Source organism: Puma concolor, chromosome B4, assembly GCF_028749965.1.
Source record: "Puma concolor isolate L17-30 chromosome B4, mPumCon1.1.hap2, whole genome shotgun sequence".
NCBI classification, from domain to species: Eukaryota; Metazoa; Chordata; class Mammalia; order Carnivora; family Felidae; genus Puma; species Puma concolor.
The window spans coordinates 107,192,775-107,207,323 of record NC_141673.1 but is presented as its reverse complement, the minus strand read 5'-3'; the positions used below and the strand labels follow the sequence as shown (position 1 = coordinate 107,207,323).

Below are 14,549 nucleotides of genomic sequence, written 5' to 3'. Positions count from 1 at the left end.
CACAGAGAAGTACAGGCACTGAGCCTGGTGGCAGTGGTTTGGATTTCTGGGACCCTGTGTCACCACCAGCTCTGACTTGCTCTGTGGGCTTCAGAAAGTTCTTTCCCTTCCTGGTGCCTCAGTTTTCAATCTGCTCCTCCATGCCATGCAGTCCTGTTTGGGGAACAAATGAGATTAAATCATCAAAGCACCTAGATACAGCATGTGATGGGGAAGAGGCTGAGTAATGATATGCATTAATGTGGCTGCTACAAACACTAAAACTTAGAAAGGAATTCAGACTCAATGGCTAGAAGCATGACGCTGGCTCAGTTATATTCTTATTTGAAAAACTCACTGCTGTGAGCTGCCATCTTTAATAGTCCTGCAATCCAACCCTCACCCAGCTCCAGTTCTCCAGCCCAAACAACAGGTCTGACGCCCCTCAATCCCTGTTGTTTTGGCAGCTCGGAGTGCATGGATATGCCTTTTTGAACACTAACAATGGCTACATTCTCTCACATCCTGACCTCCGACCCCTGGTAGGTACAGATCTTACTTGCATTGGGATCTTAACTATATGGGATTTGGGGACAGTTCATAAAATCAGTTAAAACAATGAACATACATTGGGCTCCATTTAAGAACCCAATAGATAATATAAGAAAAAAAATTTAAGTCATGGTTTCCATCTTCAAACTGTTTGTAATCTAGCAGGAAAGACAAAACAAAAAAATAGGTGAACTGATTAATGAACAGTCCAGAAAGCATATAATGAAATGTGCAGTTTTCCCTGAAGGACAAGCTTCCACTTACATTCCTGTCACTGCCTCAGTTGCTCCACACTCCTCTTGGAGTCTTACAGTGGTATCAGCAGAACTCCAGGGACTGCCCCCTCCTCAAGGGGGTGTGAACATTGAGTTAACAATAAAAATGGCAAGGGAAGAGTCTCATGAGAGGTGGGGGGGGAGGGGCAGTAAAGCTGAGGCTCCCCAGAGTTTGTCTTGGGATGATATGTTCCTTAGCACTCCTGCCTCCTTCCTAGCTCGCTCCATCCTGATGCATGGGGCTGGGAACATTTGCACATGCATTCAACAGAACAACTGATGACCAAAAAAGTTGCATCATTCTATCTAAAAGTTCTGCCTCCAGCGCTAGGGGCTCCCTGATGCCTCTGGTCTGGGCACTTGGCTGCTATTGATGACAATGGCCACACCTTTCAGTGTGATTGTTCAGGGAAGTAGGAAGAAGGCAGTTAAGTCCTACAGGAACCTTAGCCCTTTCCCCTTAAAGTCTCACACTAAATTGAAATGGCAGCTGAAGACAATACCAAGCAGAGCATCTTTGTGAGAACTTACTAAGGGGCTCATCTGCCCCAGGTACCACTTGAAGAAATCATTCTAAGCCAAATTCCATTTCAATTTGGTTCAGATAGATACTGAGTGTCCATAAAGCAACTGACTGAGCTATTTAAGGCAAAATATAGAAGTTCATAGTAGAGATCAGGGCACACTGGAAGCCATGTTGTCTTCCCAATTCAGACTCTACTGGGCAAGCATCTGAACCCATAATGGGTCACTGACCTCTACCAGTGGGTTCTATAGGGAGCATTCCCAGTGGCAATAAGATGATTCACTAGGAAAAAAAAAATAATATGTCAATCATGGAGCTGACTTGTAAAATTGAAGGGCAATGGTCAGAAACTCATTGGTCACCATCTATATAATCTAGATGAATATAAGACTTCAACCAATCAATTAATATTGTGGACCTACTGGGTGCCTGACCTTATAACACTCTGAGAATACTATAAACAGAAGGTTATATCTAATTAAGGAAATAGAGTATACACAAATAGACTTGAACAAATGAAACGATTAGAGAAAAATAGCATGTAGAATATTATTACATAACAAACATTATTATGTAAAGCCACCATGATGAGATTCCTAAGGAAAGCACTATCAATTTGTGGTAGGTATTAAGAAGAATAACAGTTAATTTAAAAAATAAAAATAATAGAGGATTTGCCTAGTAATAAACTGAAAGTGGATCAAGAGCCATACTTCTGGCCTGAAATCTCTCTGTCTGTGCTCCAAGTTACACAAAGTAGTACTGTGGTTTTAATAAAATGAGCTAAAGATGATCTTTCATGTATCATCAGGAATTAGAAAATAGAAATGAATGACGAGTATTGCACCTTACTCAAAAGAAACAGATCTGGTGTAAAATATGGCAGGGCAGTGCTGTTTGCTATAAGCACAGCATCACCAAGGCCAAGAACAGAAGCATCATCCAAGCATGGGTGCAGAGAAAAAGAGAAGAATGAAAGAATACTACTGGGGCCATTATCATGCAAATCTCCCAGAAATAAGGTGACACTTTCTTGAAAAAAGAAAACACTGGCAGAAGCAAGATACACAGTGATAGGGGACTTCAGTCTTTTAAGCATCTTCAGGGCCCCATTCTGCTAAAAGTAGACCCTCTGATTAATTCTTAATTTACCCTGACAATAAACCATCCTGTTTCCTTTTTTGATCTATTATTAAACTAAACCTGGGAAGTGCTGCCAACCTAGTATCAGGTACCTTGACAATATCTGTCTTGGTATCAGAGAGAGGGTGGCAGGGAGAGGTGGAAGTCAGGGCGAAAAAACAACAACATTCAAAGACTTGATTAATGGCTCTATGTCAAGCTGGAGGGAGGTCTTTATTAGGCACTGTAGAATCTGCCTGTCCTTGGCTTTGTCCCATTCAAGAATTCAATCAACAAGATGAAAACATAGAAATCAGATGACACCAAGTCTGGAAGGTGTGGATAATACATTAAGGGAGGAAATTAGTATTCAGGCAGTATTATAAACAATGGGCTGAAACTAACAAGACGAATATATTAGGATGCATGGAAAGTTCTGCAAAATATTCAATGCTCAAGCATAATATTGAAAAGATGCAATTTAACAGTGTACCATGTGAGAAAGGCCAAGGGCACTTAACTGACTGAAAACTCTATTTGGGCCATTAGGGCAGTGTAGCTGCCCTGAAAATCCAGTAGAATCAGAGGCAGCAGTCAAAGCCATACGATATTTTGGTCCACACAGGTCACACCCACACTACACTGGTCAGAACCCCATCTAAAATATTGACTTTCGTCCTGGGCACTTCATTTTGGGAATGACATGGACAAAGTAGAGCATATTCAGAGGGACCTGAGGGATCTACAACCTGAGAATGTTTAGCTTATAGAAGTGAAGTCAGGAGTAACAAGCACCTTCCAAACCTTAAGAGTTGTCAGGTGGAAAACATTATGTGCAACTCCAGGGAAAGAATAAGACCAATGGGTAAAAGTAACAAGGAGCCAGATTTCAGCTCTGTATGGGGAAGAGCTTTCTAACGATTTAGAGCTGTCCAAAACCAAAACAGGCTGACTCACAAAATAGGGAGCTCCTCATCATGGGAAATACTCACTCAGAGGCCGTGAGACCATCTGTCACAAATGTTGGGAAGGGAAATGCTGCATCAGCTGGAAGGTTGACCCAGATAACCTTTAAAGAATCACTGAGATTCTTTGATTTTATGAATATATCTGTAAGGCTTTATAGCAGGGCCTTATGTTTTAACCTCATGTCTTTCTTCATGACCTGCCCACTCCAGTACAGAGACGGGAAGAAACTCAAACCCAAACCTAACTACAACAGCGTGGATCTCTCTGAAGTGGAGTGGGAAGACCGAGCTGAAACCGTGAGTGGGGAAAGCAGGATAAATAGAAGCTGGTGTAGCTCTACAGCCAGTACTCAGGCCAGCTGTGGGGCCATGAGCTCTGAGACCACCCTGTTCCTCCCCATGGAGGCTTTCCAAGTCCAGACCAGAAGAAGTTCTGTATTACTGCTGTAATAACATAGCAGTATCTTACTGAATCCCAGGGGGTGCTGAGGCTGAATGAGCCATGTCTGTAAACCACAGAGGCTGAGCTCCAGTGGTATTTCATTCTGACTTTTGGGGTCAATAGCTCATTCAGAAAAAATTGTGTCTCAGTAATATGGCACTATGTTCTCTCATACATCAGTGTACTTGGGAGCATTATCTCGGTGAATGTCTGGAACTATAAGCTGAGTGGAACCTAGAATCATATCTATGTTCCCTCCTGTGTATTCTGCTTAAAGGAAAAAGGGAAGAACTGAAACTATTCCTAGGGATCACCTCCAGTCTGGTCAATAAAGCTCAGTGCCTTCCGCCCTCCAGTGTGAGCCAGGGAACTAATACCATTATCTTTCCTCTTGAAGCTGAGAACAGCCATGATCAATGGGGAAACAGGGTCTCTCTCTATGGACGTGAAGGTTCCACTGGACAAAGGGGTAAGGTGCTTGAAGGAAAGAACCAGGGTCTGGTACCAGGAAGGCAGCTTCCCAGTTGATTGAGATTTGGGGAGGTGACAAGGGACTTTGGCCTAGCTTAATTAGAGCTTAAGTCTTGAGTGCTTGCTGTAGTCTATGGGGCTTGACTAGAGAGTATATCCAAAATGTGCATCAACCCCAGAGAAACATCAGGCCAACAAAATGATCAGTTCTTTGGAGACTACCAAGAGAAGCAGTAGGTTTAGCTCAAGGCATTTACAACACTTTTTTCTTCCTGATGCTGCCTGCTATTTGGCTCTTTTGTTGTTTGTTATGGAAAGGGGAAAAGCGACAGTTAATTTTATAAATTGTTAGCAACTCTTGAAATCGTGTTATATGGGAAGAGGTTGAAAATAATTGCCACTCCTTAGAGCTGATTTTCATCCACTGTAACCACAGATAGTCAAGAATCAATACACTCACTGATGCCATTGCTGTCTTCCCAGATCTACACATCATTTATAAAAGATCATTTCATCTTATCATTTAAAAGGTTCCACTGCATTTGTGGTGAATTTTCATTGTCCCTTGACATATTTACAAATGTCACCTCCTCCCTCACAACCACCCCCACCTCCTCCTCTTGTTGCCCATCTGCCTCAGCTAAAAGAACACAGGCATCTGTCTGCAACAATTAGACCCAAGTTCTTCCACAAACACAAACCTCCATGGAAGCCAAACAAGAAAGCATTGGAAAGGAAAAGCAATTCATTGCATTCCCTTTAGACACATGGGCTGAATTTCACTGGGACCAGTATCTGATTTCTGTGGCAGTTGCCTGCTTTTTATAAGCTCTCGGCTGAGAAGAGCCTCCTTTAGGCAGACTGGACAATATCAATGATGTCACCAGTTATAGCAGCTCTTTCTCCTGATCCAAAAGAGTAAAGGTTTCTTCCATGTACCTCCACCTTTATCCCAACAGACTCCTGCTTACAGGCATGAAGGAGCTCTTCCTTAGCCCAGCCCAACCAAAACATTTCAGGTAGCTATAATGAAAATTTTAACATGCACATGGCAGACAGCAACTCCCAGATAGATTGGAATATAGCTATACTATATCTAATTCAGACTGACTTACAAAGTAGGTACAGTGTGTCTTCTATTCTTTCCTCCCAGTGCCCAATGTTCTCACGCTGCCTTCACACTTCTCAAAGCCACCAATTGAGCAAGAGTTCTAACCAGATCCAAACAGTCTGAACTTCTCCTCAAATTTCTGCCCATCCCTTTGAAATGTGTTCATTGCTGATAATAAACCATCCAGGTCAAATGTGCTATTTAACAAAAGCTTCCAGACATGTGGGTGCTTTAACATGAAGTAGGGTGATGCTGATCATGATCATGATATAATGCACATCTCATAGCACATAGGTGTTCATGCCTTACTACTACTACTACTAATAATAATAGTGGTAGCTAACATTTATTTGAAACTCGACTAAGCATGTTATAAGTATTCACTTAACATTCACAATCCTATGAAGTATATACTATCCTATCCCCATTTTATAGATGAGGAAATTTAGAGAGGCTAAAAACTTGCCCAGTCATCTAGATGATTAATTGCAAAGCCCTCATGTGTCTGATTCTAGACCACACACTTTTTTTTTTTCTGAGAGAGAGAGATAGAGAGAGAGAGAGATTGAGAGAGAGAATCTTAAGCAGGCTCCGCACCCAGACTGGAGCCCAACATGGAGCTTGATTCCACAACCCTGGGATCGTGACCTGAGCTGATTTCAAGAGTCAGATGCTTAACCAACTGAGCCACTTAGGCATCCCTAGACCCCACACTCTTAACCACTAATGTTTAAGGCTTTTTTTGTAGGAGTAGCCCTGAATTCTCTACTCACTCTCCAGCCTTAAAGACTTCCCAAGAGTCTCTTTAGAATTCTGTTTCCATCTTTAAAATTCATTGTCTTCTCCTCTCCCTCCACCTCATTATATCATAACTCAACTCTAATCTTTCATCTCTTTACTTCCATGCTCAGAAGCCATCACACCTGCACTGTGTGTGTAGGACATTTTGCTATGTGGTCACTACTGTGGTATCCAGCCTCCTGCTGCTCTGATCTATTATGAGGCCACTCTGCGATGTTGCTACATTTTTTTCACTACCAATTGCTCTGTCTGCCCAATGTGTCTTCTCTTTTTAAGAGTCACAGACAGTTCCATTGTTTTCTCGCCTGCCACTCTATCCCATCCTTCGCAGCTCAGTGGTGTGTCTCACCTCACAAACTCGTTCCTCACTAGAAACACTCTTCATATCTAGGCCAAGGGAAGCTTTCTTAAAGCATTGTGGGAATATCTGTCATCATTCAAGCCATCCTTCTGGCAGGTGTAGTTTGTTTTGTTGTTTTCTCTAGGGGATTTTACATGTATCCTTACTTCCCATGGATCAATTTAGACCTTTTTTCCTAAACACCAGACAGGTAAGTATGGTGGCATTCACAAGACAGTAATGGCAACCCAGCAAGATTTAGAGCAGGGCTCACAAACTCAAAAACCTATGGGGTCAGATAGGCTGTGTTCAGAAATGTGAGTAATAGAGACAAGCCTCAGTATTTGTGGTTCTGGGAACTGAAGAGTTACATGTATCATCTAAAGGAGACAACTAAGAATTTGTATTTTTTAATGTGCATTTAATTCCAAAAATATTGAAAACACAATCTGGGCCAATATCTAAGATACCAAATTGAAAGGAGTCCAGTTTTGGCTTGTAGGCCTCCTATTGGCCATTTTGATAGCTGTCTGTTTTCCCCAAAATGTGGACCAGTAATAGGTATCATAATTTCTAAACCATCAGTAGCATCCTGGGCAGATATCCTAAGACATGTTTAAAAGAAAAGACAGGGACACCTAAGTGGCTTAGTCAGTTGAGCGTCCAACTCTTGGTTTCAGCTCAGGTCATGATCATGGGATCAAGCCCTGCATCAGGCTCCTCACTGAGCATAGAGTCTGCTTAAGAGTCTCTCTCTCTCTCTCTCTCTCTCTCTCTCTTTCTCTTTCCCTTTCTCTTTCTCTCTCCCCCACTCACACACACACTCTCAAAGAATAAAAGGAAGGAAGGAATGAAGTTCATTAGTTTAATTTAAAACTTTATTTAAAAAAAAAGAAAAAGAAAGAAAAAACAGGTAAAATATCCTGAAGTATCTTATCCGGCATGCTTTTTATCATTTTCATCTTGTTTGATAGTTTAGAACAAATAATTAGCAGTGGGAGAGGAAGAGAGACAGACAGTGTTATTTACTAGCCTTTAGATTTTTCCAAGTTAGCCCTGCTGATGGGTGCATGGTGTGTATACACACACACACACACACACACACACACACACACCAGCAACTGACACAGTCAGTTAGGACAGATTTGCCGCATATTCCTCCAGTACCTTCTAATCCCTATGCACTGGATTCAGGGGGGTAGCTCTGTAGCACTTTCTCATTCTCTCTGTGTGTTACACACTCACTCATTCACTTTTTTTCCAGCAAAGGAAGGCAATCTATTAAAGGAGGAGATTGTTTTGACACCTCTTTACTCATATTTTCCAAACCTCTCCAGTTCTTTCTTTCTGTTAACAAGATTCAGAGACAGCACCACTCCTCTCTTCCTTTTGCCTCAGCCTTAAAAGATTATCTCAAAGTTATGATTCTAGTTATGAGGGAGCAGCTTGCAATAGGCTAATTCTCCAGTATATAACCATTATAAATTTGAACAAAATATTAAAAAACAAACATTTAAAGACATGCGAAAGTGGCCAAAAGCAGGCAGAAGCAAGGGTTGAAGAAGCTTCAACCCTTGAATCAAGAGAACTACACTGGGTGAAACACACATTTATGTGTTTTTTTTTTTCTTAAGGGATGCCCCAGTCTGTTTAAATGAAATAGCTATAATTCAAGCAGAAAGCTATAGTTACCATCTTGAAGTATCAACTAACAGAACTTGGGCTCTCAGAGTGTATTGAAATGAAAGAAAATACCCTAGAAATAAGGGATCCTACAGGTGGGCTGGCCCTAATATATGTAAACAAACTCCTCTCAAATTCTTGACTGACCTTAAAGTACATATACGCAGGGGAGACTCTAAGTACCCAGGGGAAAGCAACAGTTGAAAGAGTTGAAAATCAGAACAAGGATTTCAACTGTTGCCTATGGTAATGAAGACAGTTTGGAGTCTAAGTCACACCAAGGTGAAGAGGCGTGGTAAATACCTCAGGATTTTCTTTGAAAGCACAGAAGAGTTATGCTTTAGGAGCAAAAACTATGTCCCAAGACCAAGAGATTCACTCTAGACCTAAAGACAAAGTTGAAACAGACCCACCCTAACAAAAATGTAAATCCAAGCTTCCACATGCTCAAGGTGATCAGCTAATTATTTATCTGCTGATTAAAATAAAAATCAACACTTGTCAGAGGAAGACAAGGTATCTCCAACCTATTCTTTACAATAGCCAGTATAGCATAAAAATTAGCAGGTGCATGAAGAAAAAGGAAAATGTGACACATAGTTAAAAGAAAAAGCAGTCTTAGAAACTGACCCAGAGATGACCAGCTGTTGGATTAGAAGGACTTTATAGCAGATATAACACATTTGCACAAGGAATTAAAGGGCAGTCAGAATGAGTGAATAAATGGAGAGTCTCAGCAGAGAAATGGTTGGGGTTTAATCAAAGTAGGTCCACTACAAGTGATATGAATGTAGGGTTTTATTCCAGGGGTTAAACATTATGAGATTGTTATTGCTGGTAAAGAAGTTTGTAAGGCTGGTGTCTCTGCATCTAGTGGTGAGTTTGAAGTCATCATAGGTCAGTAGGACTAGCGATTTGAAAGGAAAGCTGGATGAAATGGTGGGGGGGGGGTGGTGCAGGGGAGGGAACAAGAGCAGACTGAAACCCATGAGGAAAAATAGGAAGCATAAGCACAACTAAAACCCACATCTGTCTCTCACTACCTCTAATCTCAAGGATATGGGCAATCTGCAAGAAAGAGCTAATGCCATTCATGTGGAGCTGCACAGTCACCAGGCTCAGATCTCAGGAAAGCTGAAGGAGGAGATCCAGTGGCAGCTGGGGAAAGTTTCTGTTGGGAAAGCCCAGAGATCAGAGCAAGCTGCAAGTGCTCGATATGCTATACTTACCTTTAGCGTGTAAAATGGATGCTACTTCCCTTCTGCCTTACAAATCTCATGCAAACTTCTCTCTTGGCCAGCCCTAACTTGGAACCATTCAGGGAAGTAAGTCTGGAAATGTAGATCCAGCTTAGTTAATTTGACACAGTATATAAAACCACCACAAGAACCAAGTGAAAATTCTAAAACTGATGAGTACAATATCTGAAATGAAATTTTTACTGGATGGGCTTATCAGCAGTTGGAGGAAAAAAGGACAGTGAATTTGAAGACAGATAAATAGAAATTATCCATTCTGAAGAACAAAGAAAATTTTGAAAAAATGTTTGAAAAAAAAAATTATCCCTCAGTTACCTATGGTCTGGCATTATGTCCTTAGAGTCCCAGAAGAAGGGAGAAGAAATGGAACAAAGGTATTTGCAAAAAAGAATGCCCCAGATATCTTGAATTTGGTGAAAAACATCACCCAGAAGATATAAAATTTTCAGCAACCCCCCAAGCAGATAAAAAGAAAAAGAAACCACATCTAGGCTCACCATAATATACCAGCTGAAAATCAAAGATATAAGAAAGTCTTAAAAGAAGCTAGAGGAAAGCAGTAATAAAATTATGGCTGACTTCTCATCAAAAACAATATAAAATAAAATGTTTTAAATGCCAAAAGGAAAAAAAAACTCTCAACCCAAATTTCTATGTATGGAGAAAATATCCTTCCAAAAGATGTGTATTTAGACATTTTCTTATAAAAGAGAACAGAGTTTATCACCATCAGATCTGCCCTATAAGAAATGCTTAAGGAAGTTCTTGAGGCTGAAGAAAAATGACACAGATGGAAACTCAGATCTATATGAGGAAATGAGCAGCACTGGAAATGGTAAATGTGTGCACTAATATGAGACTTTTTTTGAACTCCTCAAAAAGACAACTATTTAAAGCAAAGGTTTTGAAATTGTATTGTAGGGCTTATAATGTACCCAAGTATAAGATAAATGGCAATGATAGCACATAGTGGAATTATCCCAAGAATGTAAGGCTAGTTTGACATTCAAAAAAGTCAGTCAATTAATGTAATTCATTACATTAACAGCATAAGGGAAAAGCGCCATATGGTCATCTCAATAGATGCTGAAAAAGCATTTGACAAAATTTAACTGGAAACAAAAGGAAACTTCTTCAATCTGGTAAAAGGCATCTATGAAAAGGCTAACTTTAAATGGTGGAATATTAAACACTTTCTCCCGAAAAGTGTGAACAAAGGAAAGATGTCTGCTTTCACCACCTCTGTTCAACATTGCACTGGACCCTGCAAGGATCTATCCTTACAATAGGTAAGGAAGCAAAAGGCACAAAAATTACAAAGGAAGAAGTAAAACTGTCTTTATTCATAGACAAGATGATTGTTTACACAGAAAATTCCAAGAATCTGCAAAACAACTACTAGAACTAACAGATAAATTTAGCAAGTTGACAGAACACAAGATCAATACTATAAAAATCAATTGCATTATATATATCAGCAAACAATTGGAAATAAATTATTTTTAATTTCAAATTTCAATAGCATCAACATAAAATAGCAACAACATAAAAAACTTACGAATAAATTTAACAAAGTCATATATGACCTCTATGCTCAAAACTGCATAATGTTGCAGAAAGAATGTCAAAAAGTTAAATTAATAAAAAGATATAACCATGTTTACAGGTTGTTAGTCAATATTGCTAAGTCATCCATTCTCCATCCATCAGACTGACCAGTAGATCCAATACAATCCCAATCAAAATTTGAACAGACTTATTCTAGATATAGCATAAGAAGTGAACAGGAGAAGGTGATTCTAAAACCTATATGAAAATGTAAAGGACCTAAATAATGCCCAAAATGACCTTGAAAAATAAGAACAAATTTAGATGTTTCGTACTATGTGATTTCAAAACTGACTGTAAACTTATAGTAGCCAAGCAGGGTGGTATTGACATAAAAATAGACAAAATAGGGGCACCTGGGTGGCTCAGTCAGTTAAGCTCCTGTGACTCTTGATCTCAGCTTAGGCCATGATCTCATGGTTCATGAGATCGAGCCCCACACTGGGCTCTGCACTGACAGCACAGATCCTGCTTGGGATTCTTTCCCTCTCTCTGTCCCTCCCCTGCTTGTGCTCTCTAAACAAACAAACAAACAAACAAAAAGAACCCAGAATAGACGAAGGGATAGAGAATCCAGAAATAAACTTACATATTGTCAACTGATTTTCAACAAAGCCACCTTGTCAAATCAATGTAGAAAGGAAAGTCTTTTTAACAAATGGTGCTGGAACTACTAAATAAATGTATGAAAAAAATAAATAGTGAGCCATATCTCACACCATAAAAAAAATTAACTTGAGGGGCACCTGCATGGCTCAGTCAGTTGAGTGTAGGATTCTTGATTTCAGGTCAGGCCATGATCTCACACAGTTCATGGACTTGAGCCCCATGACGGGCTCCAGCCACTCTGGCAGTGCACAGCCTGCTTGAGATTCTCACTCTCCCTCTCTCTCTGCTCCTCCCCTGCTCTCTCTCAAAATGAATAAACTTAAAAAAATTTTTTAAAGAAAAATTAATTTGAGATGGATCATAACCTCAATGTAAAAGCAATAATTGTTAGTCTTCTATAAGAAAACATAGAAGAGCTTTACGACCTGAAGTTATCCAAAGGTTTCTCTTTTTTTTTAAGTTTATTTATTTACTTTGAGAGAGAGTGGGGGGTGGGGGGAAGAGCAGAGAGAGAGGGAGAGAAAATCCCAAGCAGGCTCCACACTGTCAGCATAGAGCCCAGTGTGGGGCTTAGTCTCACGAACTGTGAGATCATGACCTGAGCCAAAACCAAGAGTCGGAGGCTTGACCGACTGAACCACCCAGGCACCCTTATCCAAAGATTTCTTAGATAAAACATGAAGAACACAAAACATAAAATAAGATTTGATAAATTGTATTTCATCAAAAGCAACAAGTTCTGCTCATCAAAAGGCACCATTAAGAAAATGAAAAAGCAAGGCTCAGACTGTGTCCAGAATACATAAAGAACTTGTACAGATTGTTAACAAAAAGACTAACAACCCAATAAAAAATGGGCAAAATACTTGAGCAGACCCTATGCATCCTTAGTCATCAAGGAAATGCAAACTAAAGCTGCAGTCAGATTCCATTCCATACCTTCTGCTAGAATTTAAAGGACAGATAACACCACATCCTGGCAAAGATGTAGAGAAATTGGAACTCATATATTGCTAGTGGAAGTATAATAAAAACAACTTTGGAAGATTGTTTGGCAGTTTTTTATGAAGGCAAACACTTTTAGCATATCACCCAGAAATTCCATTCCTAGGTATTTATCAGGCAAAATAAAAACATGTCCACAAGAAGACTTGTCAATAATATTTGGAGCAGCTAAAGCTGCTCAGTATAGCCCCACACTGGAAACACTCCAGATGCCCATCAATAGGTGAATGTAAAGGCAAGCTGGCATGCCCACACACTGGAGCGCTACTTAGCAACAGAAGGAAACATACTGCTGATACACACAACACCGGTGGTCTTAAAGATGTTATGTTGTGCAAAAGAAGCCAAGCACAAAAGGTACACACTGCAAGGACAGACAAACCTAATGTAAAGTGATAGAATTCAGAACAGAGTTCACCCTTGGAAGGGTGGGGTGGGGATGGGCTGGAAGGAGGCAAAGAGATTTTTAGAAGATGCAAACATTCCATATCTTGACTGGGGAGGTAACTACATGGGTATATATATATTTATCAAAACTAATGGAAGAATACACTTAAGATCTGTACATTTTGCCTTTTTCTTTAATAAATCAAAAAAGGAGGGACCCCTGGGTGGCTCAGTCAGTTAAGCGTCCGACTCTTGGTTTCAGCCCAGGTCATGATCTTGTGGTTTCATAAGGTCAAGCCCCGCATTGGGCTCTGCACTGGCAGCATGAGGCATGCTTAGGATTCTCACTCTCCCTCTCTCTCTGTGCCCTGCCCCAACTTGCACTGTCTCTGTCTCTCTCAAAATAAATTTAAAAAAATCAAAAAAGGAATTTTTTTATTTTTTTTCAATATATGAAGTTTATTGTCAAATTGGTTTCCATACAACACCCAGTGCTCATCCCAAAAGGTGCCCTCCTCAATACCCATCACCCACCCTCCCTTCCCTCCCAACCCCCATCAACCCTCAGTTTGTTCTGTTTTTAAGAGTCTCTTATGCTTTGGCTCTCTTCCACTGTAACCTCTTTTTTTTTTTCCTTCCCCTCCCCCATGGGTTTCTGTTAAGTTTCTCAGGATCCACATAAGAGTGAAACCACATGGTATCTGTCTTTCTCTGTATGGCCTATTTCACTTAGCATCACACTCTCCAATTCCATCCATGTTGCTACAAAGGGCCATATTTCATTCTTTCTCATTGCCACATAGTTCTCCATTGTGTATATAAACCACAATTTTTTTATCCATTCATCAGTTGATGGACATTTAGTCTCTTTCCATAATTTGGCTATTGTTGAGAGTGCTGCTATTAACATTGGGGTACAAGTGCCCCTATGCATCAGTACTCCTGTATCCCTTGGGTAAATTCCTAGCAGAGCTATTGCTGGGTCATAGGGTAGGTCTATTTTTAATTTTTTGAGGAACCTCCACACTGTTTAAAAAAGGAACAATTTTAAAGGTAATCTCCAGTTCTGACCCTCAAGCCAGCCCCATCTTGGAACACCGGGCTCCTGAGGCCACCACAGCCCTTCCTGGCCCCCGACTGCCCCAGCACCACTGTGAGGGAGGCTCTGACTGAGACAGTGGAGGCAGGAACATTGTGGGGATGAGGCTGGTGCTGGAGAACTGTTCATTCAGGTTTGATCTAAAGCTGGTTTCTTCCAGAAACAAACTTTTTTGCCACCCAAATTCCACTGCACCCCCTTCAGACATCTTATTCTAAAAGCCAGAAAGAAATGAAGGGAATAAGAACATGTGGCTTTCCCAACAGCATAAACTTCTCATGGACAGGACAATCCACAGGACTTCAGACCCCA

The 14,549-nt window shown here is 40.5% G+C and overlaps 1 protein-coding gene across 9 annotated transcripts in view; it reads left to right on the top strand.

The window, feature by feature from the left end:
* CACNA2D4 (calcium voltage-gated channel auxiliary subunit alpha2delta 4) overlaps nt 1-14,549 on the top strand; it is a 112,992-nt gene that overhangs the window by 33,185 nt on the left and 65,258 nt on the right. For 8 of the 9 annotated variants that reach the window (XR_015253892.1, XM_086714422.1, XM_086714426.1 and 5 more), the window contains 3 exons: nt 447-521; nt 3,633-3,719; nt 4,262-4,333. Coding sequence is in view for 8 of the 9 variants with exons in the window: in XM_086714422.1 (XP_086570548.1) it covers nt 447-521; nt 3,633-3,719; nt 4,262-4,333 (234 nt within the window). In the remaining variant the exon portion in view is untranslated. The remainder of the gene's footprint in view (nt 1-446; nt 522-3,632; nt 3,720-4,261; nt 4,334-14,549) is intronic. The other variant, XM_086714421.1, reaches the window with a different exon arrangement.